Source organism: Thunnus thynnus, chromosome 11 (assembly GCF_963924715.1).
Source record: "Thunnus thynnus chromosome 11, fThuThy2.1, whole genome shotgun sequence".
Lineage (NCBI taxonomy): Eukaryota > Metazoa > Chordata > Actinopteri > Scombriformes > Scombridae > Thunnus > Thunnus thynnus.
In genome coordinates, this window is record NC_089527.1 from 21661002 (window position 1) to 21680610 (window position 19609).

General features: G+C 41.6%; 1 protein-coding gene across 5 annotated transcripts in view; it reads left to right on the top strand.

Moving 5' to 3' along the window:
* myo16 (myosin XVI) overlaps window positions 1-19609 on the top strand; it is a 108580-nt gene that overhangs the window by 48967 nt on the left and 40004 nt on the right. For all 5 annotated transcript variants that reach the window (XR_010930636.1, XM_067603777.1, XM_067603778.1 and 2 more), the window contains exons 8-20: window positions 2491-2566; window positions 4820-4970; window positions 5128-5278; window positions 5781-5891; window positions 8098-8163; window positions 9917-10044; window positions 11583-11688; window positions 12880-12997; window positions 13595-13742; window positions 14684-14801; window positions 17712-17829; window positions 18574-18645; window positions 18919-19060. Coding sequence is in view for 4 of the 5 variants with exons in the window: in XM_067603777.1 (XP_067459878.1) it covers window positions 2491-2566; window positions 4820-4970; window positions 5128-5278; window positions 5781-5891; window positions 8098-8163; window positions 9917-10044; window positions 11583-11688; window positions 12880-12997; window positions 13595-13742; window positions 14684-14801; window positions 17712-17829; window positions 18574-18645; window positions 18919-19060 (1505 nt within the window). In the remaining variant the exon portion in view is untranslated. The remainder of the gene's footprint in view (window positions 1-2490; window positions 2567-4819; window positions 4971-5127; window positions 5279-5780; window positions 5892-8097; window positions 8164-9916; window positions 10045-11582; window positions 11689-12879; window positions 12998-13594; window positions 13743-14683; window positions 14802-17711; window positions 17830-18573; window positions 18646-18918; window positions 19061-19609) is intronic.

Below are 19609 nucleotides of genomic sequence, written 5' to 3' on the forward strand. Positions count from 1 at the left end.
CAATCGATTAGGTTTCCTTTGCAGTGCTAAATCACCTCAGCCATCGGCTCTTTACTGGTGCCAGTGCTTTGCTTCCTGCATACCAACTACTCCCTTAGCCTCCTTAACACTCACTTCCTGTCACTATTCCCTTATAGCTGGTCAGACAGTGGTACATCAGTGACACAGGACATTATGGGTTCAAGATGTGTGTATATATCTAGCCCAGTAAATCACTGGTTCCACTAATAAGACGTTTTGCTGATATGAGGCGGAAGCAAACCGTTGCCTGGAAACGCTGGCTGGCAACTGTAACACTAGCTGGCACATGAAACCCAAAGACTGACCCTTTAAGAAGACATATGACCCTTATTACTGCAGCTAATTAAGCTTCCCTCGCTTGGTCTTGTGATAAGGTAGACCCTGACTCTTGGCATCCCAGGTTGAGTTAGGATTTTCAAGTTGTGTTGTCTTTAGGGAAGACTTTTTAAATAGTTTTCTGTTGGGTTTTTAAACAAAAATGACAGGGTGTTAAAATGCACCCCTGCTGGGACTGGATTAATTCATTCTATTTTATAATGAAGGTACATGCAGAAGCTGTGGCAATATAGCAACCACAAGATTTATATGAAAGTTTAATCTTCTGAAGCACTTTAATGTTAATCTCAAGATTAATTTTCGAGTCATATGACCAATATAAAATGCATTTGGGCCCTTGCCACTCTTTGGAAAACAAAATTGTTCTATGTATCTGAATCTACATGCTGATCCCTACCATGCTGATGACCTTTTTTCAGGTCCTCTTATAAACTTTGACCCATTGAAGGGTTTAGATATTGTGGCGCTAGTGACGTGTTGTCAGTATTTATAGGGTGCGAGTGCAGCTGACAGCGTTTGTGGGCAGTAGAGATGCTCTGAACACCTGCTTGTGTGGGTCAGAGCCAGTCTGCTGAATGTGCTGATTCACTCCTCTGTACTGCAGATGATTACTCTGCTATAGTGCAAATAAGCTCTGCTTCTTCTATAGTTGTTCTGTTGAATTTTTTTCTCACTTATGGAAAAGTGTGTTGGTAATTAATCAGTTTCAATACATGTTCTGTTCTCTATCTTTGCTAAGTCTAGGAAGATGTACTGAGAGGGTCAGTTATTTTGTTCTCATTAAAATACACTTTTATGTACTTACATTTTTATTTAAACCTGCATTACTTGATTTTTTTGGCCACTTTGCAACACGTAGTAAACACAACATTGACATATTGTCACCTTATAGAGTTTATGACAAACAAGTTACCGAACACTTTCTCATTTACTCTTTCATAAGTTATGGAGTAACATATAATTTGAAGTTGTTTCTAGCCATCTGGAGAATATAAGTTCCAATATTCACTCCCCTTTTAGCTCTGTTTTAGTCTCAACCAACTCTGAGGGAAATATGTTCTTTAGCCGCTAAAAAATGCTCCTCTGTTCACCAGCTAGTTGCTAATTTGTCTGTCTGTTGTTAAGTGCAGGTCAGGTAGTGTACAATAGGTTTATCAGAGCTTTTTGCTAAAAAAAAAAAAAACAGCTGCTAGCTGAAAACAAGTTTGATGAGAGTGGTGAAAGTGAACCAAACAGTAAAGTTCCAGACTGTAAAACCAAAACAATGAGCTGAAAGATGCTAAAACAGCATCTTGTTACAGCATGAAAAGTGACCAGGAGAAGGTGATGCTTTGGGTCAATATACAGTAGTTCCCAAGGATATTTTCCAAGAATTCACCCTGGTTGAGTAGGTTCTTTTGTTTTCTTATCAGTCGTACTGATATGATATTTGTTTTGAAACCATGTCTTCATGTTTATTGAGCTGCACTCAAGACCGTGTGAGGGTGATGCCATCTTCCCTACATCCCCAAGTAGATTTAATGTACCTTGTCTATTATCAATGAATTAAGTCACACTTCAGATACTTCAACACATCACATAGACAAATCACAAATAGGTATTCACAGATCACAGTGCATTAGATACAGCTTTTGGGGAAAATAGACTAGAAGATGAAGCAGCAATGAAAGAGAAAGGACCGACTGAATGCCTTGGTTACGCAGAACAGCGCAGGGCAGAGGTGACAGCCATCACATGTCACACTGTATAGAAATGAGGGTTCTTACTGTAACATGTGATGGAAGATAGGCTCATTATTAAAGGATCTCCTCTTTCTGGGGCAACACTAGTATAGACCTATCATAAGTCACGTACACTGTATGTACTGCTTAGAGTTTAAAGTCTAGGTCTGTGTCACAGTATATTTATCTACATCTGCACTATAGCAATAAACGCCGGAATAACTACAATGTTTTCTGTGGCCTTTAACATGAGAAATAAAAAAAGTAAAAACATTTGAAATCTGCTGTATTCTGCTTTGCTGTTTTTGCATTAATGGTTTGAGACAAATGCAGTTAATAGTACCCTAGAAATGTTTGACATTTTCTTGACTCTAATGCAACTGGATGTGGGTGTTTATGCCATCTCTTACAGACAAGCATCGTTAGCCAACTCCTGAAGCACGGAGCAAACCCGACTCTGTTGAACTGCAACCAAGACAAGCCCTCAGGTAACACATTTAGGCATTCACACAAATATACATGTGTGTGTGTGTGTGCATACACAAATATTGCAGCTCGAATGGGCAGACGTGTTTCAGCAAGCAAGATGTAATGAAGCAAAGAAGCAGAGAAATGGATTTTGACTTATTCAGCTGAGCCTGTTCAAATGCATTAATAATCACTGTGAAAATATTAAACACAGACTCATACATGCACACACGCTCACTCACTCACTCACTCACTCATTCACTTACTCACAGTGTACATACTCAATACAAAGTGAATGAGGCTCCCTCATAATCAGTCTCTGGTGAACCTCTCTGTGCACATCTGAGTGTATCTGCAAGAGAGAACTCATTTATTATTGAAAGATAACATTAACACCTTACTCATGCACTTACACAAATATGTGCACAGATTAAATTTGGGTGTTAGCAGTTGTCACGAGGGGCTGATGTGATTAATTTGCTAATGGGCATAAAGCTAGCATATCATTATCCACAAGCTTGTATTGTTTCTTTAATAATGGAAGCATACAAGATCAACATAGGAGGTCTAAATGAAGAACATTTGCACAAGTTCAGTCAATGTGGGGGGGTAGTTGTATGTATGTGGGTGTCTGTTTGACTGGTAGGCACCACAGTTCAGAAAAGACTTCAATAAATAGTTGTTGCAATCTACCATCTGAAAAATGATGCCCACTCTTAAAATGATGTATTTATGGATCCCATTTAAATCCCATCCACCTAATTTTAATTTGTATTAAAGGTACCCTGTACCGTACAGTTTTTGACCAATGAAGCAATGTTTCGAAGAACAGGTGCTTTTTTGATTTGTATCTCTTGTTGTGCATGCAAGCCATAATACATGAAGAAGACAAAAAAGTGAAACAACTCAGATGAACAAATACCTGTAAACATTTCATCAGTTGATAGCTAGTAAACCCGAATGTCAAATTGTCCAATATGATGGTAAATGAAACGAGAATTTACCTCAAACATTGACTATATTGGGGCTGACATTCCTTGGTGTCAAGCTATGCGGATCAACAGTTGGAGACAGTAACACTCCAAGGAACAACAATGCACCAGGAAAAGGCAGAGAGGAAGAAGACTGGCAGCAGATGTAAACATGAATGTAAACATTTCAGGTTTCAAATGTTTCAAAAACAATTGTGTTTGCTGTTCAATAAGGAGGGAAATACATTCAACACAATTGTAAGACCTCAAGGATACACACTATGCATTTTGAAGAGAAACACTGACTGTAAACATAACTGTGCTCATTTACCAGAAAACTCAACAGAACATTTTAAGTCTTTGACATCTCGTAGATATGTAATTCTGAAAAAATCTATTCACAGTTTCTGAGTGAAGTGCTCAGTCTGGCTTTGTGGAGGTTATGGTGTTCATATACATATTAATATTAATGTTGGAGTGAAAGCCATGATTGGCTGATGGCACTAATCAATGCTAACAGAATCATTATAAAACCACCCACTGAACCAGGCTGCTGATGAATGTAGTGAAGTCATTGTAAATGTAAGCCATGTATCGTGTGTGATAGTGATGAAATGTGTCATAGAGAGGGGCTTTACCTTCTAACCTTTCCATCGTGAAATACAATAGTGTGGCTGCCTTTAACCATTTACTCCCATGCGTTCAGCACACCTCTGAGTGCTTCACTCCGGTCTTAATCAATAACCCCTTCTTGCATGTAGGCTTATAAAAGATGTGAAACAACCCCTTAGAGACTGAGACAATCCCCCTCTTTTTCATTTGGAGCCCACCCCCCCCCCCCCCCCTTCAGCAGCCACATGACGAAAGAAAGACCAAGAGCAAGTGATGGGAGTCTAGGGTGTTGTCAGTCACACAGAAATAAAAAGACAGGATGAAGCCATCCCCTTCTCCTGTGCCCTGTTAGACCTCATTACAGATAGGGGGGATCTTAACTCCTCCTTCCTCTTAAGCACAGTTGGATTGATCCACAATGGGGTGCACATTCTGCACCAGTGCAGGCTCATCTGTAAGGATTGTGAAGGAAGGCTGAGGAGAGAGATGCATCTGGTTGCTTCACAGCACAGAGTATTATTCTCTTTAGCTAACAATATTACCCCATTTTAAATGTCTTTTCACCAATAAACATGAGACAGATAAACATGAGAATGCTGAGAGTTCATGTAAAAGTCCATGTTGAGTAATGTTTTTAAAATTGCTCAAAATGTTGTACTGATATACTTATCCTGTATATTGTGTTATCAGATATTGCTGCATCAGAGCCCATAGCTGATATGCTGCTGAACGCAGAGGAGAGCTGGCTGCAGAGACTGAAGGACCCCTCCACTCCTCTCCCCCCCACTGACCAACGCTATGATGGCGGATCACATGACCTCAACACCCCTGTCAAGAACTTGTAGGTTAACAGTTACATGAGCACAACTCTTGTCTTAGGGTCACTCCAGACGTTGTAAATCATGTTTTCTTTTGTGCTTTTTCTTTTCTGTCCCCTCATCCTCTACTGTGCCACAAATCTGCCTTCTTTCCCTCCATCTACTGTGTCTTTCATGCAGGAACCCCTTGGGTCTCCCTATTTCAAAGCGGGACAGTCTGCTGGAGAAGTGCGCCATGTTCAGAGAGGCAGGTGCAGCACTGAGCCGACAGCCCTCACAGGACAATGGCCTAGATGGCCCCTTCAGCTCTGGAGCAAGCAAACTCGAGCAGGTACTTTGTCACTGACAAGAAGAAAACAGATACTCCCAAGTATCCAGACAGGTTACACGGAAAAGGAGGGATTTCACATATTCCATTTGTTACTTTCATGTTGTGAAAACCTTGTTTAGCGCAACTTTTCAGGCGTTAAGAAAGACAACTATGTCTTTAGCTTAACCATCATGAACCACTTTACTCTTATCAACCTAGGGTTTCCCAGAAGTTTTTCATCTGACAGAGAAGCGGGGAATCTGACAAATGAAACTGGCACATGAAATTTGTTAAAATTGGAGCTGATTCACCAGTGATAATTGAGAATTTATCAAATATGTAATTGATAAGAGCAAAATGTAGATCCCTGCAACAATATACAGTTGAGACCCAAGATCATTGCAGATACAAAAATCCATTTAACAGGTTAGTTCCCCTCTCTCAGGTGGAAGGTGAACTGATGAAAGAAATCACCTGGTGAACAGTTTTTATGTTTTTAACTCTCACCTGGCTTTCTCTTCAGGTGAAGCTGATGCCTCCAGCACCCAATGATGACCTGGCATCCCTGAGTGAGCTGACCGACAGCAGCCTGCTCTACGAGATGCAGAAGCGCTTTGGCAACGACCAAATCTACGTATGACTCCGCTGTCCTTCTGCCACTTTACAAATCCCACTTAACATTAAATTTGCATTAGAACACACACAGAACACAGGGACATGCAAACACAGTCTCTCTCGGGCATAACTAGGCCAGTTGTTTATTCGTAGTGAAGCGTTGTTTACAGTCTGGGAATTTCGTGGTGTGATGTTGGGATCACGTCACATGTACTTTTTACCCCTGAGCGCTGCAGTGTTTTGCCCTCCAGCAAATGTACAACACATGTAGTATACCTTGTCCCTCATGTATAAACATCACACACACTCTAAAGCTCTTAAAAACTATTGTGTAAATATTAATATGTGTGATCTCTGGCCCACTACTACTTTTACAGCAAATGGCTGGTTGTGAATAGTCATTTTACTGAATGTAGTTATGTCTCCGAACAAGTAAGGTTGTGTTCATGAGCTGAATCCCATCACTTCTCTGTTCTGGCCTGCTAACACACACACACACACACACACACACACACACACACACACACACACATACACACATACACACCTACACTGGTGACAGTTGCTAAATCAATACCATTTAGATCGACTGGAAAGATAAATCCATAACTATATTCAGTAGTAAAATGCCCTCATCTCCAGCAATTGGTCCATTTCACATTCCTGTCATTTTCTTCCTTTCCTCTAAAACATCATACGTATGGCTCATACGTCTCCACAGGGACTGAGCTCTATAAAGACTGGAACCAGATCAATGTGGAACTATCTGGTACACTCTCTTCCCTGTGAAGAGGCAGTAATAGTCTGTTATTATGGAAACCCATATGGGCGTTAAGGTTAGCCACAGCGGGGGAAACAGATAAGGGGTCGACAATAAAGGGAAGTAGAGTGGTGGATGAAGAAAAGAGAAACGATTAGAACTCAGAATAATGAGACTTGGATATTGAGGTGCAGTTAATTTGGCGGAGGAAGAAGTGGTAAAGAGAGAGGACAGTGAGTGGACAAAGTGCAGCTATCATGGGGACATTGCTTGATGTGATTGTGTGTAATTTCACTGACATGGAGGTGCATACTCATGCATTATTTTCCATTCTGTGTGTAGCAAACATTCCTAAACAAAACCAAGTTATCAAATAATGGTTTAACTTGGCTTTAACGGTAAAGTTTGCAGTATAGTATCCATCTTTTCTAAAAGTTTTTGCCTCTGAAATGAGCAGAAGCAGATTTTATTATTCTCCGTCTTGTCTCTATAGCTAATCTACTTGTCCACTATAGAGGGCATTTCAAGAAAGAAAGCAGAGATGTGGTAAAGGACAGAAATAGGGGGAGGACAAAGACAGTGACGGCTCCATATGTTCCCAGCAGGGTGGTCAGAGATGGGGCTTTGATGAGTGGTCTGCTGCCTTCTGTTGGGAGAGAGGGACCAGTGCGCTGCTAAACCCCTGAGGAGAGCAGCAAGGAACTGGGGAAAGATATGACAGAGGACAATGATGAAGGCTGAATTATTGACAAGCATGTTATGAGATTAAACCACAGAGTTAGTGGAGAGGTGGCTTTCCATTCTCAGACAGGTTTCACCTGGTTAAAATGAAAAAACATGAGGAAGGATGTGTCAGTTTTGCTCTACAGTATGTCTGCGGAGTGTACATTTTTTCCAGTCATTAACCTTGAGCCAGGAACCTAAGGACAGAGCAGCATGTTACAGAATGTTAGCAAAGCCTGCACTCTCCTAGGGGACTGAGTATTTATCTTTCAGCCTCCAGGACTCTGTGAGAATTGGAGGGTTAGCAGTTTAGTGGAAGGGGTCAGAAATTGAGAGTTGGTTATTGTTATCTAAATGACATCGGGGTATATATGTAGGTTGTGTGAGAGGGCAGAATTGTTTTTATTGGAAAAAGGTCATTACTGAGGTTATCCTTGGAAATCTCTTTCTGACCTTTCTCTGCCATGAGTTGAGCATATTTCTATATATAATAGAGATGGTTATCACCATGAATACTGATGTGAAGGAAAGAAAGGGACAACACTCAGTGTTGGCTATAGGCAGTCTGTAAGTAATTATGACCCAGCCTCAGCCTGTTTGTCAAAGCAGTCGGTTGAACCAGAACTATGCAACCTCACACCTAAAAGATAAATATTTTATAATATTTAATCAATTTGATGTTTTAAACTGAGTTACTGACTTGAAGATGACTCGAGTTTGTTTTTTTTTCACTGTTTTGTAGACTTACATTGGACACATTCTTTTACTGGTGAATCCAAACAAAGAGCTGCCCATCTACTCCACTTTGGTAAGCATGCATTTAAATGACCTCTATTCCGTATAGACTTACAAGAAATGCTGTGAGTAGCTCTCCTTATGTTGAATTTACAGGTCTGTGTATGCAATGATCATAGCTTAAAATGTACTTTAACAGCATTGTAAATGCAAAATTATACCATAAAGGAAGCACGTTGGTTGTATAATAAGTAGCGCATGAACAGATGAAATGGACCTTGTGGTTGATAAATAATGCAGTCTTCCTGTCAATGATACACAGCATCAGGCTGACTCTGCATCAGCCAGGGAAGCGTGGGATCCAGTTTAGCAAGGATACACACACACGCACCCACACACACAATAGGTGAAAAACAGTATATTTAACATATCCAACACATAGGGGACCCTGTCAGTGAATTACTTAATTCTTATTAAACATCATTATCATCTGCGTTAATGTTGTTACTTTATTTCAAATGGTGGATAACTCGTTTTGGAATGAAATTCTCCATAAATGTCCTCAATCCATATTACAGCTGAAATAATGCCAGTTTAGGGCTTGCTCATGAGGACCCAGGCAGGGTTGGATGGCTAGGAGACATCTTCTTCTGCCATGACAGAATGAAGCCAAGCTCCCTCCGGCTGTCCCATTCCTGCCTATGTCTGGATTCACTCCAGGCATCTATACCCAACTGAGAGGGTGTGTGGAGGAGCAGGGAGGAGCCAGTGTGAGAAGGACATATGTCACAACATGTGTGATCTGCTGGCCGTCTGTCACCCCCTCTGGTCTGGTGGTCCACAGCCCATCCTCCTTCCCTTTTTCCACAGACACAAATACAACACTGGCACACATCTGCTGGACTGGTTGCAAATAGGAGTGTTACAGTCAGCTCACACTTCAGTATAACAGACAATAGTTATAGTTCATGGTCCAATACATTCATAATCCAAATTTACAACAAACAAAATGTAAAATGATTTATTTATTCCTTCTTACTGTCTCCTCATTCTTACTTTTCTATGTTTTGTAAGTTCAAAATGCAAATATAGATAAAGCAGTTTTTTTTACAAGCCAATCTCTATTTATATGAAAATTATCAGAGGAATAAAAATCTAAATAAAGATAAAATGTCTATGTGATTGGAGAAACATTCTCTAAACACCAAGCCCCACAAACCCCAAATTAAACTTCTTCACACAAATGGATTTTTTTTTTGCTGGACTTAAAACTTTTTTTAGGCAACAGTTGAGATCTCTGATGGTTAACAGTTACAGTGTTAATTGGGCCCCTTGGTAATAATAATACCATAATGATATACAGTATTTGTACTGTATTTGCACTTTCCAAAACAACAAAGAGTCTCACTTGGCAAACAAAAACTAGACAGCTGATCAGGTTTAGTGAACACTGTGGTCCATTTTCATCTCCACATGCATACTTTGCATTTTTGTATTACGATGTATTACATACGATTGTATGCCAGAATATATTGTCACATGTCTAAAAGGTTAAATGCAGAGGGATTCTTGTTACTATTTTCTATTACACTGATATTGCCTCTATTAAGATGTATACGTTTGCTGTCATTTGGTTTATTATTTTAAAGTAAACCAGCCGATGTGTCCGGGTCACCTTTAGCTAGTGTGTTTAGTTGCAGGAGAGTAACTGTATGCACATCACGTAGGTGTCATAGTTTCATTGCTTTGCTGAAACTTCATACTCTGTGTCACTCGGCCCAGTTACGTAAGGTTGTTGACACTATCTTCCTGTCTCCCTCTCTCAGGTGAGTCAGTTGTACCTGAGCTCCACAGGTCGCCTGTGCTCCTCTCTGCCCCCTCACATCTTCTCCTCAGCAGAGAGAGCTTATCACATGATGCTGCAGGAGAGACGCCCACAGTGCTTCATCTTAAGGTACGTCTCCCACCCTCCTAACACACAAACACTGAACTCTGTGTCTTGGGATGCCGAGAGAACAGTGTCAACAGAGCGGAATAATTGTGTGAATACGAGTGAAGTTCATCTGGCCACCTGGTTTGTCCACACCCCTCTGCCTCCACACCTGTTAAACACTCCCTGAGAGATTAATAGCTCTCAGCCTGAGTTGAGCTGCAGACCTGTTCGGTGTTCACACAGAGATGGATGTTTGCTGGAAGTGTTGCAGCGTCTTGCTCTTTGTCCTCTGCTGGACGGAGGCAGCTCCCTGATTGCAATTAAATCCCGTTCCGGCACTCTAGTGACATTCCTGCTGAGTTGTAACCAATCTGGCAGAGAGTTAATGCGCCCTGGCCACAGGCTATCCATCTCACTCACACACACAAACACACACAGACACACACACACACACACATACATGCAAGGACATTGTACTATGAATTCCCACGTACACACACTCGTTCTTCCTCCATTGCACTTTACACACCTTTTTGTGTTCTTTTCTCGCTTCCCTTTCATTCAAGCTTCCTGTTTCACTCCACATCTTCTCTCCTCACTCACACACACACACACTCCTACACATACACACATACACACTCCTACACGTTTACAGGCAATCAGCGGCTGTAATCCCCCGAGGCTAGTGCTCTAACAAAATGCCCTTGAAATCTAATAAAAACTGGTAAATGAAAAGACAATGGAAAGGCCTTTGGACTTCACACTCAGCATGGCTGTTAGCAGGAAATATAGCAACGCACATACACACAGACAAACAGCGCACCGCAGCACACTGCTGTCATTAGTAAGGGCTCCTGACCTTCTGAAGCCATCTGCTTGGTGTTACTATGCTGGTCTCAACTCTCTGCATGTCCGTGTGTGTCAGAGCATGTACTGTAGAGGTACCTTATGTTAGATTTAATATCTACTCAACAGAAAATTAGAAACCGGCCTCCAGTGCCGTACAGGGAGTGGAAAGTGGTGGTCCATGGTTAGTGCTGTTACAAAGGAGGAAAGGATTGTGAATTGATGGGAGGAGTCCCTGAAGGGTTGATGTCAGGTGGGCGGAAGCATGTGATTGAGGTGACAGATGTAGGAAACACCCTGGTGATTTAATGCATCAAACCTATTCTTCTGAGATACAAACACATGCATCATATTTATACTGTGAAGTTTGTTTTTTTTATTGTTGAAGTCCAGTTACCCTTGATAGCAGTCTTTAAATGTTGTTTTTGCTTGCCCAATACAGGTTTCTAAAAGCAAGTTAAAAAGAAAATTAAAAACGTACTGTACGTGGTTATGTTCAGCTGGGAAAATATCAGGAAGTGTATCAAAATTTAAATACATGTTGTCAGTAAACATCGCTTGGGTAGGCTAATATATAATATTACCCTATTATGTAGTAAGACTACATCACAGCAGTATAAAAAACTGCAGCATTAATACAATGACAAACAATAATAACATCAACTAACAAACGAATGATCTGTATCTATCTATTTTTCTCTTTGTCTCTCTAGTGGTGAAAGTGGTTCTGGGAAAACAGAAGCCTGTAAGCACATAGTGAGACACCTGACAGCCCGATCTAGCCCCAAAGGCTTTGCACTGGAACCCAGAATGAAACACGTAAGTCTGGACCTGTCTGTCTGCAAGATGCTTCTCAAGATATTCGACTTTCCCATTCAAACAGTCATCAGTCGGGGTGTCCTGGATGTTTATAATGGCGAAGGGTACATGTGATGTAACTGCAATGTCCTGGGCATTCTTAAGTGCTACACATCTACACACATCAGTCCTCATCAAGAATCATATGAATATTTGCGTGTTCTCCAAACGAAGCGCTGACAGAGTCCTTACTTCCTTTCTCCTTGTCCTCATGTCTTTATGCGCTTATTGTCATCTATTGTCATGTCATCTCTGTGATCCAAAAATCAGATAGCACACAGTGTAGTGAAGGAGTTTTCATAGCTGTATGAATGTATCCTGCTGTTCTTCTGTTGCTGTGGTGTGTGGAAGAATAGATGTATGGATCAGCACACCAGAGTATGGGGCCTTTGCTTGTCGTCTTTTCTTCTTTGCTTGATAGCTGTTCATTCATCAAAAACACCATTTGAGCATTCAGACCCTTAATGGCTGTTTAGGTGAATCTATCTCTGTGACGCTGATTCTGTAGGACAGAACCATTTGTAGCAGAGAAAATTGTTTGAGTGTTATTCTTAGAGGGAAGTTCATTCTCCATCGATTTTATTGATTTTAAAAAAAAAAGACACAACTGTAGAGTACAAAAAACCAACATATTCCCTCCATGGCACATTTTCCAGTAAATCAGGATGCTACAATCATGAAAACATTTTGATTGACTAGATGGTGTCCTGAAATTTTGTAGAGAAACACATACTTGCACATTTTTATTAAGCATTTAAACAAGGTCTTTTTTTTATCGTCCTCATATTGTAAGTAGAAAAAGAAAAATCCATCATTTAGGTCAGCACTATTACCGTTTCCTGTCATATTCTCTGTTGCTGTGGATGTTCGTGGTGCTCAACGCATGATTCACCCACTCTGCACTCAGTCCCCCACTTGGTTAACAAAGCAGTGCATTGCTTGGGAGTGCTGTGTTCTGATGAAGTCATCGTTATATAGTCGATATCTGGGTCAGCTCTCTGATCATACTGGAACACAAATATACTTAGTACCCAGATAATGGGTGCATGTTGACATCTAGTGGTAGGAAGTGGAATAAGAGCAGAACTCTCTGAATCTGAAAAATATTTTATATCACTGGTAACATTTCATTTGGTTTAATAAAATATGCAGGTTAACTGTATTCTGGAGGCGTTCGGCCATGCAAAGACCCTGAGGAACAACAACTCAAGCCGCTTTATCAAGCTATTGACCATCCAGTACTGTGACAAGAGGAGGACACTGCTCAGAGGTAAGCTACATTTCTGTCAATGTTGCACTGGGTGTGAACTGTTTTTTTTTTTCTTGTTCATTTTCATACAGTATAGTTTGTATTCCATGTGAAAGACAGGAGTAGGTTGAAAAACGTTTAATTGTCAAAATATTCTACTTAATTCTTCTAAATGTCTATCTTCTTTATTTGGATCTTTTAATCCCACACATATTTATTCTTATTTATTTATTTATCACATTATCATTGTTTTCACAGTCTAGATAACATATTATATTAGCGCATAGACATAAATCACAACAAGTTTCATTATATATATGTAGGCACTGTACTATAATGATGTTTTTTTTTCTGCAGTCAGGTGTACAGCAGTGAAACACCAGCAGGGGGCAGTAAAAGCCCATGAGTAGTACTGCTAAGGTGTTTGTATTTGCACTCCATTTTAACAGCCCTGCTCACCTTATTTTAACCCAGTTAATCAGATCAGTGAGCACTGGCCATCAAACAGTAGCCACAGATTGACTGTTGAGTACCGGAAATTGTAATCAGCACTGCTAATTTCTTATTTACACACTCCTGCTCCTGTTTTTAAAATATGCATCACACTTCATGTCTTAGCCCGTGTGTACACCTACATGCTGGAGAAGTCTCGTCTGGTCCACCTGCCTCCTCACCAACACAGCTTCAGCATCTTCTATCTGATGGCTGAAGGCCTGTCACCTGAGGAGAAGATTGCACTTTACCTCAACAATGTCTTGGCTCATAGGTATGTGGATATCAGCTGCATATTAACAGTTCAGAAAATCTCTGGTTAAAGTAGACAGTGGGTGAATACTTGGTGATCTGCAGCACAAAAGCTGTTGAGTTTAAATGGTTTGACATTTTATAAATCAATTGTAGAGACCTTACCTTGCTCACATAAAAAAAGCTTTGCTCACATTAAGTGAGCTCACAATTTACAGTTGACAATACCCTGACGATAATGTGGTCCTTGAATTCTCAGAGTTCCATTTGGTCTCTGGCACAACAATTTAAAAAGTTCCTTTTCTCCTAACTCAGAGAGTTTGTGTATACTTAATGTTGTATCAAGAAGACTAAGTACAGTCGGCCAATAGTGTCGAGAAGTTTGGCTTATGTAAGTGTGTCCTTCAGAGCAACACCCATTTTTGCCACCATAGGAAATCAGCATGAGAAGAGTTTCAAATTTACTGCATCTGAGTATGCATAATCCTGTATGTGCGTGTGTCTGTGCATTTTTGCACTTGTGCTTGCATTGCACATCCCTACCCATGCACATTTTCTTACTTGTAGAATGACAGGGTAACTGCAAGACACTGTTCTGACTGTCAAGATTCCACTGTACACCACCGGTGGGATAAAAACTAACCTGAATGGTGCTGTTTTAAATATTGAGAAGCACACTAGCGTCTGTGGCATTGCGCTAACTCACTGTGTCTTTGTGTGGCTTTGCTGGCTGTGCATAAAATCCTGTTTACCCTTTCTCTTCTCTCCCAAACACAACTTTCTGGGTCTCTCTCGTCCAATTATATGCACATAAATTCCTGCTGAGCACTTGGGTACATGTTTGCAGTTGATCCACCTGTCATTGTACACTAATCATAGAAGGAGGCTTCCCCTAGTCCTGTTTGGTTTGTGATTGTCTGACATATTGATCCATGTCGCCCCATGTTTCTGTCCTCACTCCAGGTATCTTAATGGAGGACTTCCAGGGGAGAACCCTCCAGTAGCTACAGCCTCTACCCAGAGCAGGGAACGCCTCACAGCTGTTAAGCAAGCCTTGCGAGCTCTGGGCTTCAACAAGCAGGTATTAATTGCCACGGCATACAGTTTCTGTTCACCCCGTTTATTTGAAGGCTATTGACAGCAGTGATCATTTAAAGTGTTGACGTCACAGTACCTCAAATATATTAACTTGTGAGGCCATTGATGAGATTTTTACCCCAGATTTTTGCTGGCACAAGCTGAGTCTGTAACTGTGTCTCAACTGAGGGGTCCTTCAAAGGACCAAAAGGCTACAGGCTGAATCTTCACCTCATGGAGAGCAAAACTAATGATGAATGTGTGGTCTTTTTGTCAATTTGCAAAGTCAGATATTTCAAATTTTATGACCAGAATGATGTTCTAGTTATACCTGATGACCTAATGACATTGTCGCAAGTAATTTCCCAACTTCACAAGTTGACAAGAATTGCTCAGGCTCCATTACACAATTGACCAGTATTTTGAATAATTTAATATAATTGAATAATGGATTATGGGATCCTGAAGACTGCACACACAATGGCTGTGTCCTTTCAGTTAAGGCGTAAGAAGCATTTGAAATGAGACAGACATCATTGATCTGACATATTCAACCTGCATATGTGAATTTCTTTGGATCTGGACTGTAAATTGTCAATGAGTCATAATTATCTACATAAATTCCAGTGTTACCAAATGCAAAAGTGAGACATTGATACATGCGGTGTGCACGCAGTGTGCCATGGTACAGTCCGTCCTGTACTCCACCAGCTGTATTCCCTGCTCATTATCAGGTTCTATTCTTAGATTCCTAGTCAGCATCTGTCAGCAGTGTGTGACCATCATCTAACCTTTTAATCCAGGAGTAGTCAATACACGCAGGGAAGGAATAAGGTAACAGAGGCATAGAGTGATAGATGGCAGTAGTATCAGAGGGCACTAGTGTCCATTGGATAAGAGAGAAAGATCAGGAGACGGAAGGAGAAGTGGGGGAGTAGGAGTAGAAGTGATAGACCACCCATTGGTCTCTGTCTAAGCTCTCAACAGGGGATGATTCCCAGTCCAGACCCAAAGGTCAATTGTCATTAACGCTCCCTATCGCTCCTTTTCTCTCCCTCGCCTCCTTTCTTCTCCTCCCTAAGCGGGGTGGTGGTGGTCGGGGGAGGGAGGGTCTCTCTGTATATAGAGTGTCAGACAGAGACTAATGCTTGTGTTTATCTCACAGATATCAGTTCCAATATCCTGCCTTGAGAGAGCGCACACAGATATATATACACACAAACACACACACACACACACACACACACACACACACACACACACACACACCCTCAAACTCAAACATCCCCCCTCTCAGATTCAGAGCAGTGGGTAATGGGGTATTCCATTAAGCGTCCTCTACTCAAGGGCAGAGAGGAGGGTAGAGCGAGATGGAGGAAGAGAAGTGTGTGAATGGAGGGCGGAGGGTTGGCGCGTCATGAATTGTAAAAAAGCGATGAGTTTTCTAAATGACATTCATGCTTGTTTTTCAATGCATTAAAGACTGGTTATTCTCTATTTCTCCTATTGTTAAGAAATTCCATGAAAATACAAAACCAGCGATGTGTAACTCTCTCCATACTTTCCAAGCAACCTACCCTGTCTGTAGCACTCAGCCCCAAGCCCATTTGTTCCAACAGTAGACGTACAGCTTTAAAAATTGGTCATAAATATAGTTTTTTTTTTTTAAAAAAAGGCCAAGCAGTCTCTTGAAACATTTGGGTAATGTAGTTTTTGGGGACTATTTTCGGCTGTACAGTAGTACACATTTTCAGCACCAGGACGTATGTGGGATTGATTCTAAATAAATTCCAGTGGTCATGGTAATGAGGGAACATGTTACCAGTGTAACAAGGAGGCTCATTTGTGTGTTTTAATAGTTTAGGGTTAGCTCTATGGAGGAATAAGCTATACCAGGCTTTGGCTACACATACAATACTTGTTAGTGGGATCAATTCAGGAGCCTTTTCATGACATTTGTTGACATTAAGAAAAATAAGAATATCATCTGTTGTATCCTTTTGAAAGTGGTTGGATTCAGAATCCAAGTTGTTTGATTCAGTATTTTGCTTAAAGGAAGTTGGTATTTGCACTGACAAAAATTGAAATATGTGCTTTTGATTGCATCACTTCACTAACTTAGACCACGCCATTTGTGTGTAATTTAAATAGTTTATTTGATCAGCAAGATGATTCAGGAAGGAGTAAGATGAGGGGTGATGGATGTTAGGGTCGAGGGGAGGTGATGGATGCCGGATGTGGGTCGCCGTCATGAAGGAGTCGAATTGGATGGATAGTGACCGGTTGGAGTTGAGTTTAGGCTGGAGCGTCTAGGAACCCGGGGATGGAGACTCAGGGTGGGGGCACATCTCGATGAGCAACTTTTACTTCATCATCCCCCGGTGGTTCCTATGATGACAGAGGAGAATAGAATTACTGGGATGGAAGTATAGGCCCTGGCGTGCATGTCTTTATGGAGGGAGGAAACCGGAGTGCCCGGTGGAAACCCACGCGAACACGGGGAGAACATGCAAACTCACCACAGAAAGGTCCCGGGACGGCTTGAGTTTGTAACCAAGGACCTTCTTGCTGTGAGGCTACAGTGCTAACCACTGAGCCACCGTGTCGCCCCCTGAGAGGAGAGAGGAGAATGGGGTTTTGGGGGGGTGGGGTTTGAGAGAACTGAGACGAACAGGAGAGGTGGAGGCTAGGCGTGCTTATATATGCGCGCAGGTATGTGGCCGGGAGGCACAGGTGATTTGGGTTAACGAGACACAGGTGTTGTGAATTGGTGAGAAGGAGCAAGGCATGGTCTTGTTCCTGAACTTAGTTATTATAATAACTTCGTTATTTTGTTCATTTCCACCTACTAGTTGCTGATATTTTAGTCTCTCTCACCCCTGTTTCTCTCTTTTCCACTGTCTCTCTCTGCCAGGAAGTTGACTCAGTGTTTATGCTCCTATCTGCTGTGCTCCATATTGGGGATCTGCGTTTTACTGCGTTGACAGATGCCGATACAGCCTTCCCTTCTGACCTGCAGCTGCTGGAGAGAGGTCAGTAACCCTGTCACATGACGGGGGTCACATTTCCACCCTGTATGGACGTGGGGAGGAGCAGGGAGGTGGGGTGCATCACACCAGTCATCTTGTTTACATCGTCGTCACTGCTCCTCCTCCTCTGTCCCCGTTCTGTCTGCTTGGCAGCTTGCCAGCATTAGCTAAAGGCCAGACAGTCACCTGTTTAGCTAGCCGTATTTCTGCCAAAAGGTAACCATGGTGAGGGTAGATCACTCTTATACACACACTTCTATTTCCCCTCATTAGGGTCAGTGTTTTCTTTTTTCTCTCTGTCTTGCTCTCTCATTATGCAACCAGCTCATGTGCTTCCATGACCCCTGACCTTTGTGAGCTGGTAAACAAATGACATCAGCGCCTGAAAAAGAAAGAGCCAGTCGTTGTCACAGAGATGTGATGTCATGGCTAGTGATGTCAGCAAAGGGATTCTGGGTTGCTGTCACCTGTTTCTGCGCTTGTTTATGGGCTCTGCTCAGAAATCCACTGATGACTAATTGCTGCCAGCTCCACTGATCAATTCCGTGGAGCTGAGCTTTAGCAGAGCTCAACTTGTTGTAATGGCAGCGTGATATCATCGTCAGGCAGGGAAGAGCAGATAGGGTTCTGGGTTATTATCAGCACTACCTTTCTGACGCTCACATCATCACAGTTAATATTTAATGGTGTTATTGTGATGTTTTCATCCTGTCATTCCTTTTTCTCTGTCTGTGTTCCTCTCCACAGTGGCTGGAATGTTGCAAGTGAGTGCCAGTGACTTAAGCACCGCCCTCACCTCCAATATTCAATACTTCAAAGGTATCTTCTCACCAGCCTTCGTCATCACTTGCCTCTTGCTTTCTTTCCCCACACATAAGCAGATGTACTCTATCACAATGCCTAGCAACTGATTGATCTTTACCGGAAAGACAAGTAGAGGAAAAACATCAACGCTGCTGTCTAATGTAAATATACCTGACTGAGGAGATGGGATCTGGAGCCTGCAGTTAAGATTAAATGATAATGTAATCACACAGAACTATGAACTAAATTGTAAAGTGTCATAACTTGGTGTTGTCCCTTTTGTGTCAGGTGACATGATCACTCGGCGCCACACTGTGGAGATGTCAGAGCAGTACAGAGACCAACTGGCCAAGGCCATCTATGGACGCCTCTTCAGCTATCTGGTCAACAGTATAAATGACTACTTACAGGGACAAGACGACAGCCTTGGGTATAGCTCTTTGTGTGTGTGTGTGTGTGTTTGTCTGTGTATGTGTGTGTGTGCTTCTGTGTACATTTATGCATAGGTATGCCTAAGGGTGTTTTCAGTGTAAACCTCCAGGAAAGTTTCTTTCAATGCTGTTTATCTGTCATCACACATGAGCAGTAGCTCATTCTGGGCCTCTGAAGCAACAACACTGATGTTGTAACATGACACAACATCGTTTAGAGCAGAGGTTTGTAATATTTCAAATTGCATGACATGAACAAATAGGTATGTACACCGAACACTGAAGTAGAAAATACTGAACAGCAGGGTTGAGATGGAAGATACAGCCAAGGTTTATACACATATTCACACACACACACACACACATACAGGTGGAGGCCATGGGATCCTTGGTGTTTATGCTGTGACGTCTTATCACGCTCAGTCAGATAACCCAAACTCCATCGTCTGGAATGTGTTTTTGCTTTGCCTTGTTTACACACCAACCACAGAATGTAATAAACTTGTCAACCACAGTACTCATGGCACAAATCCTTCAGATGTGTTATT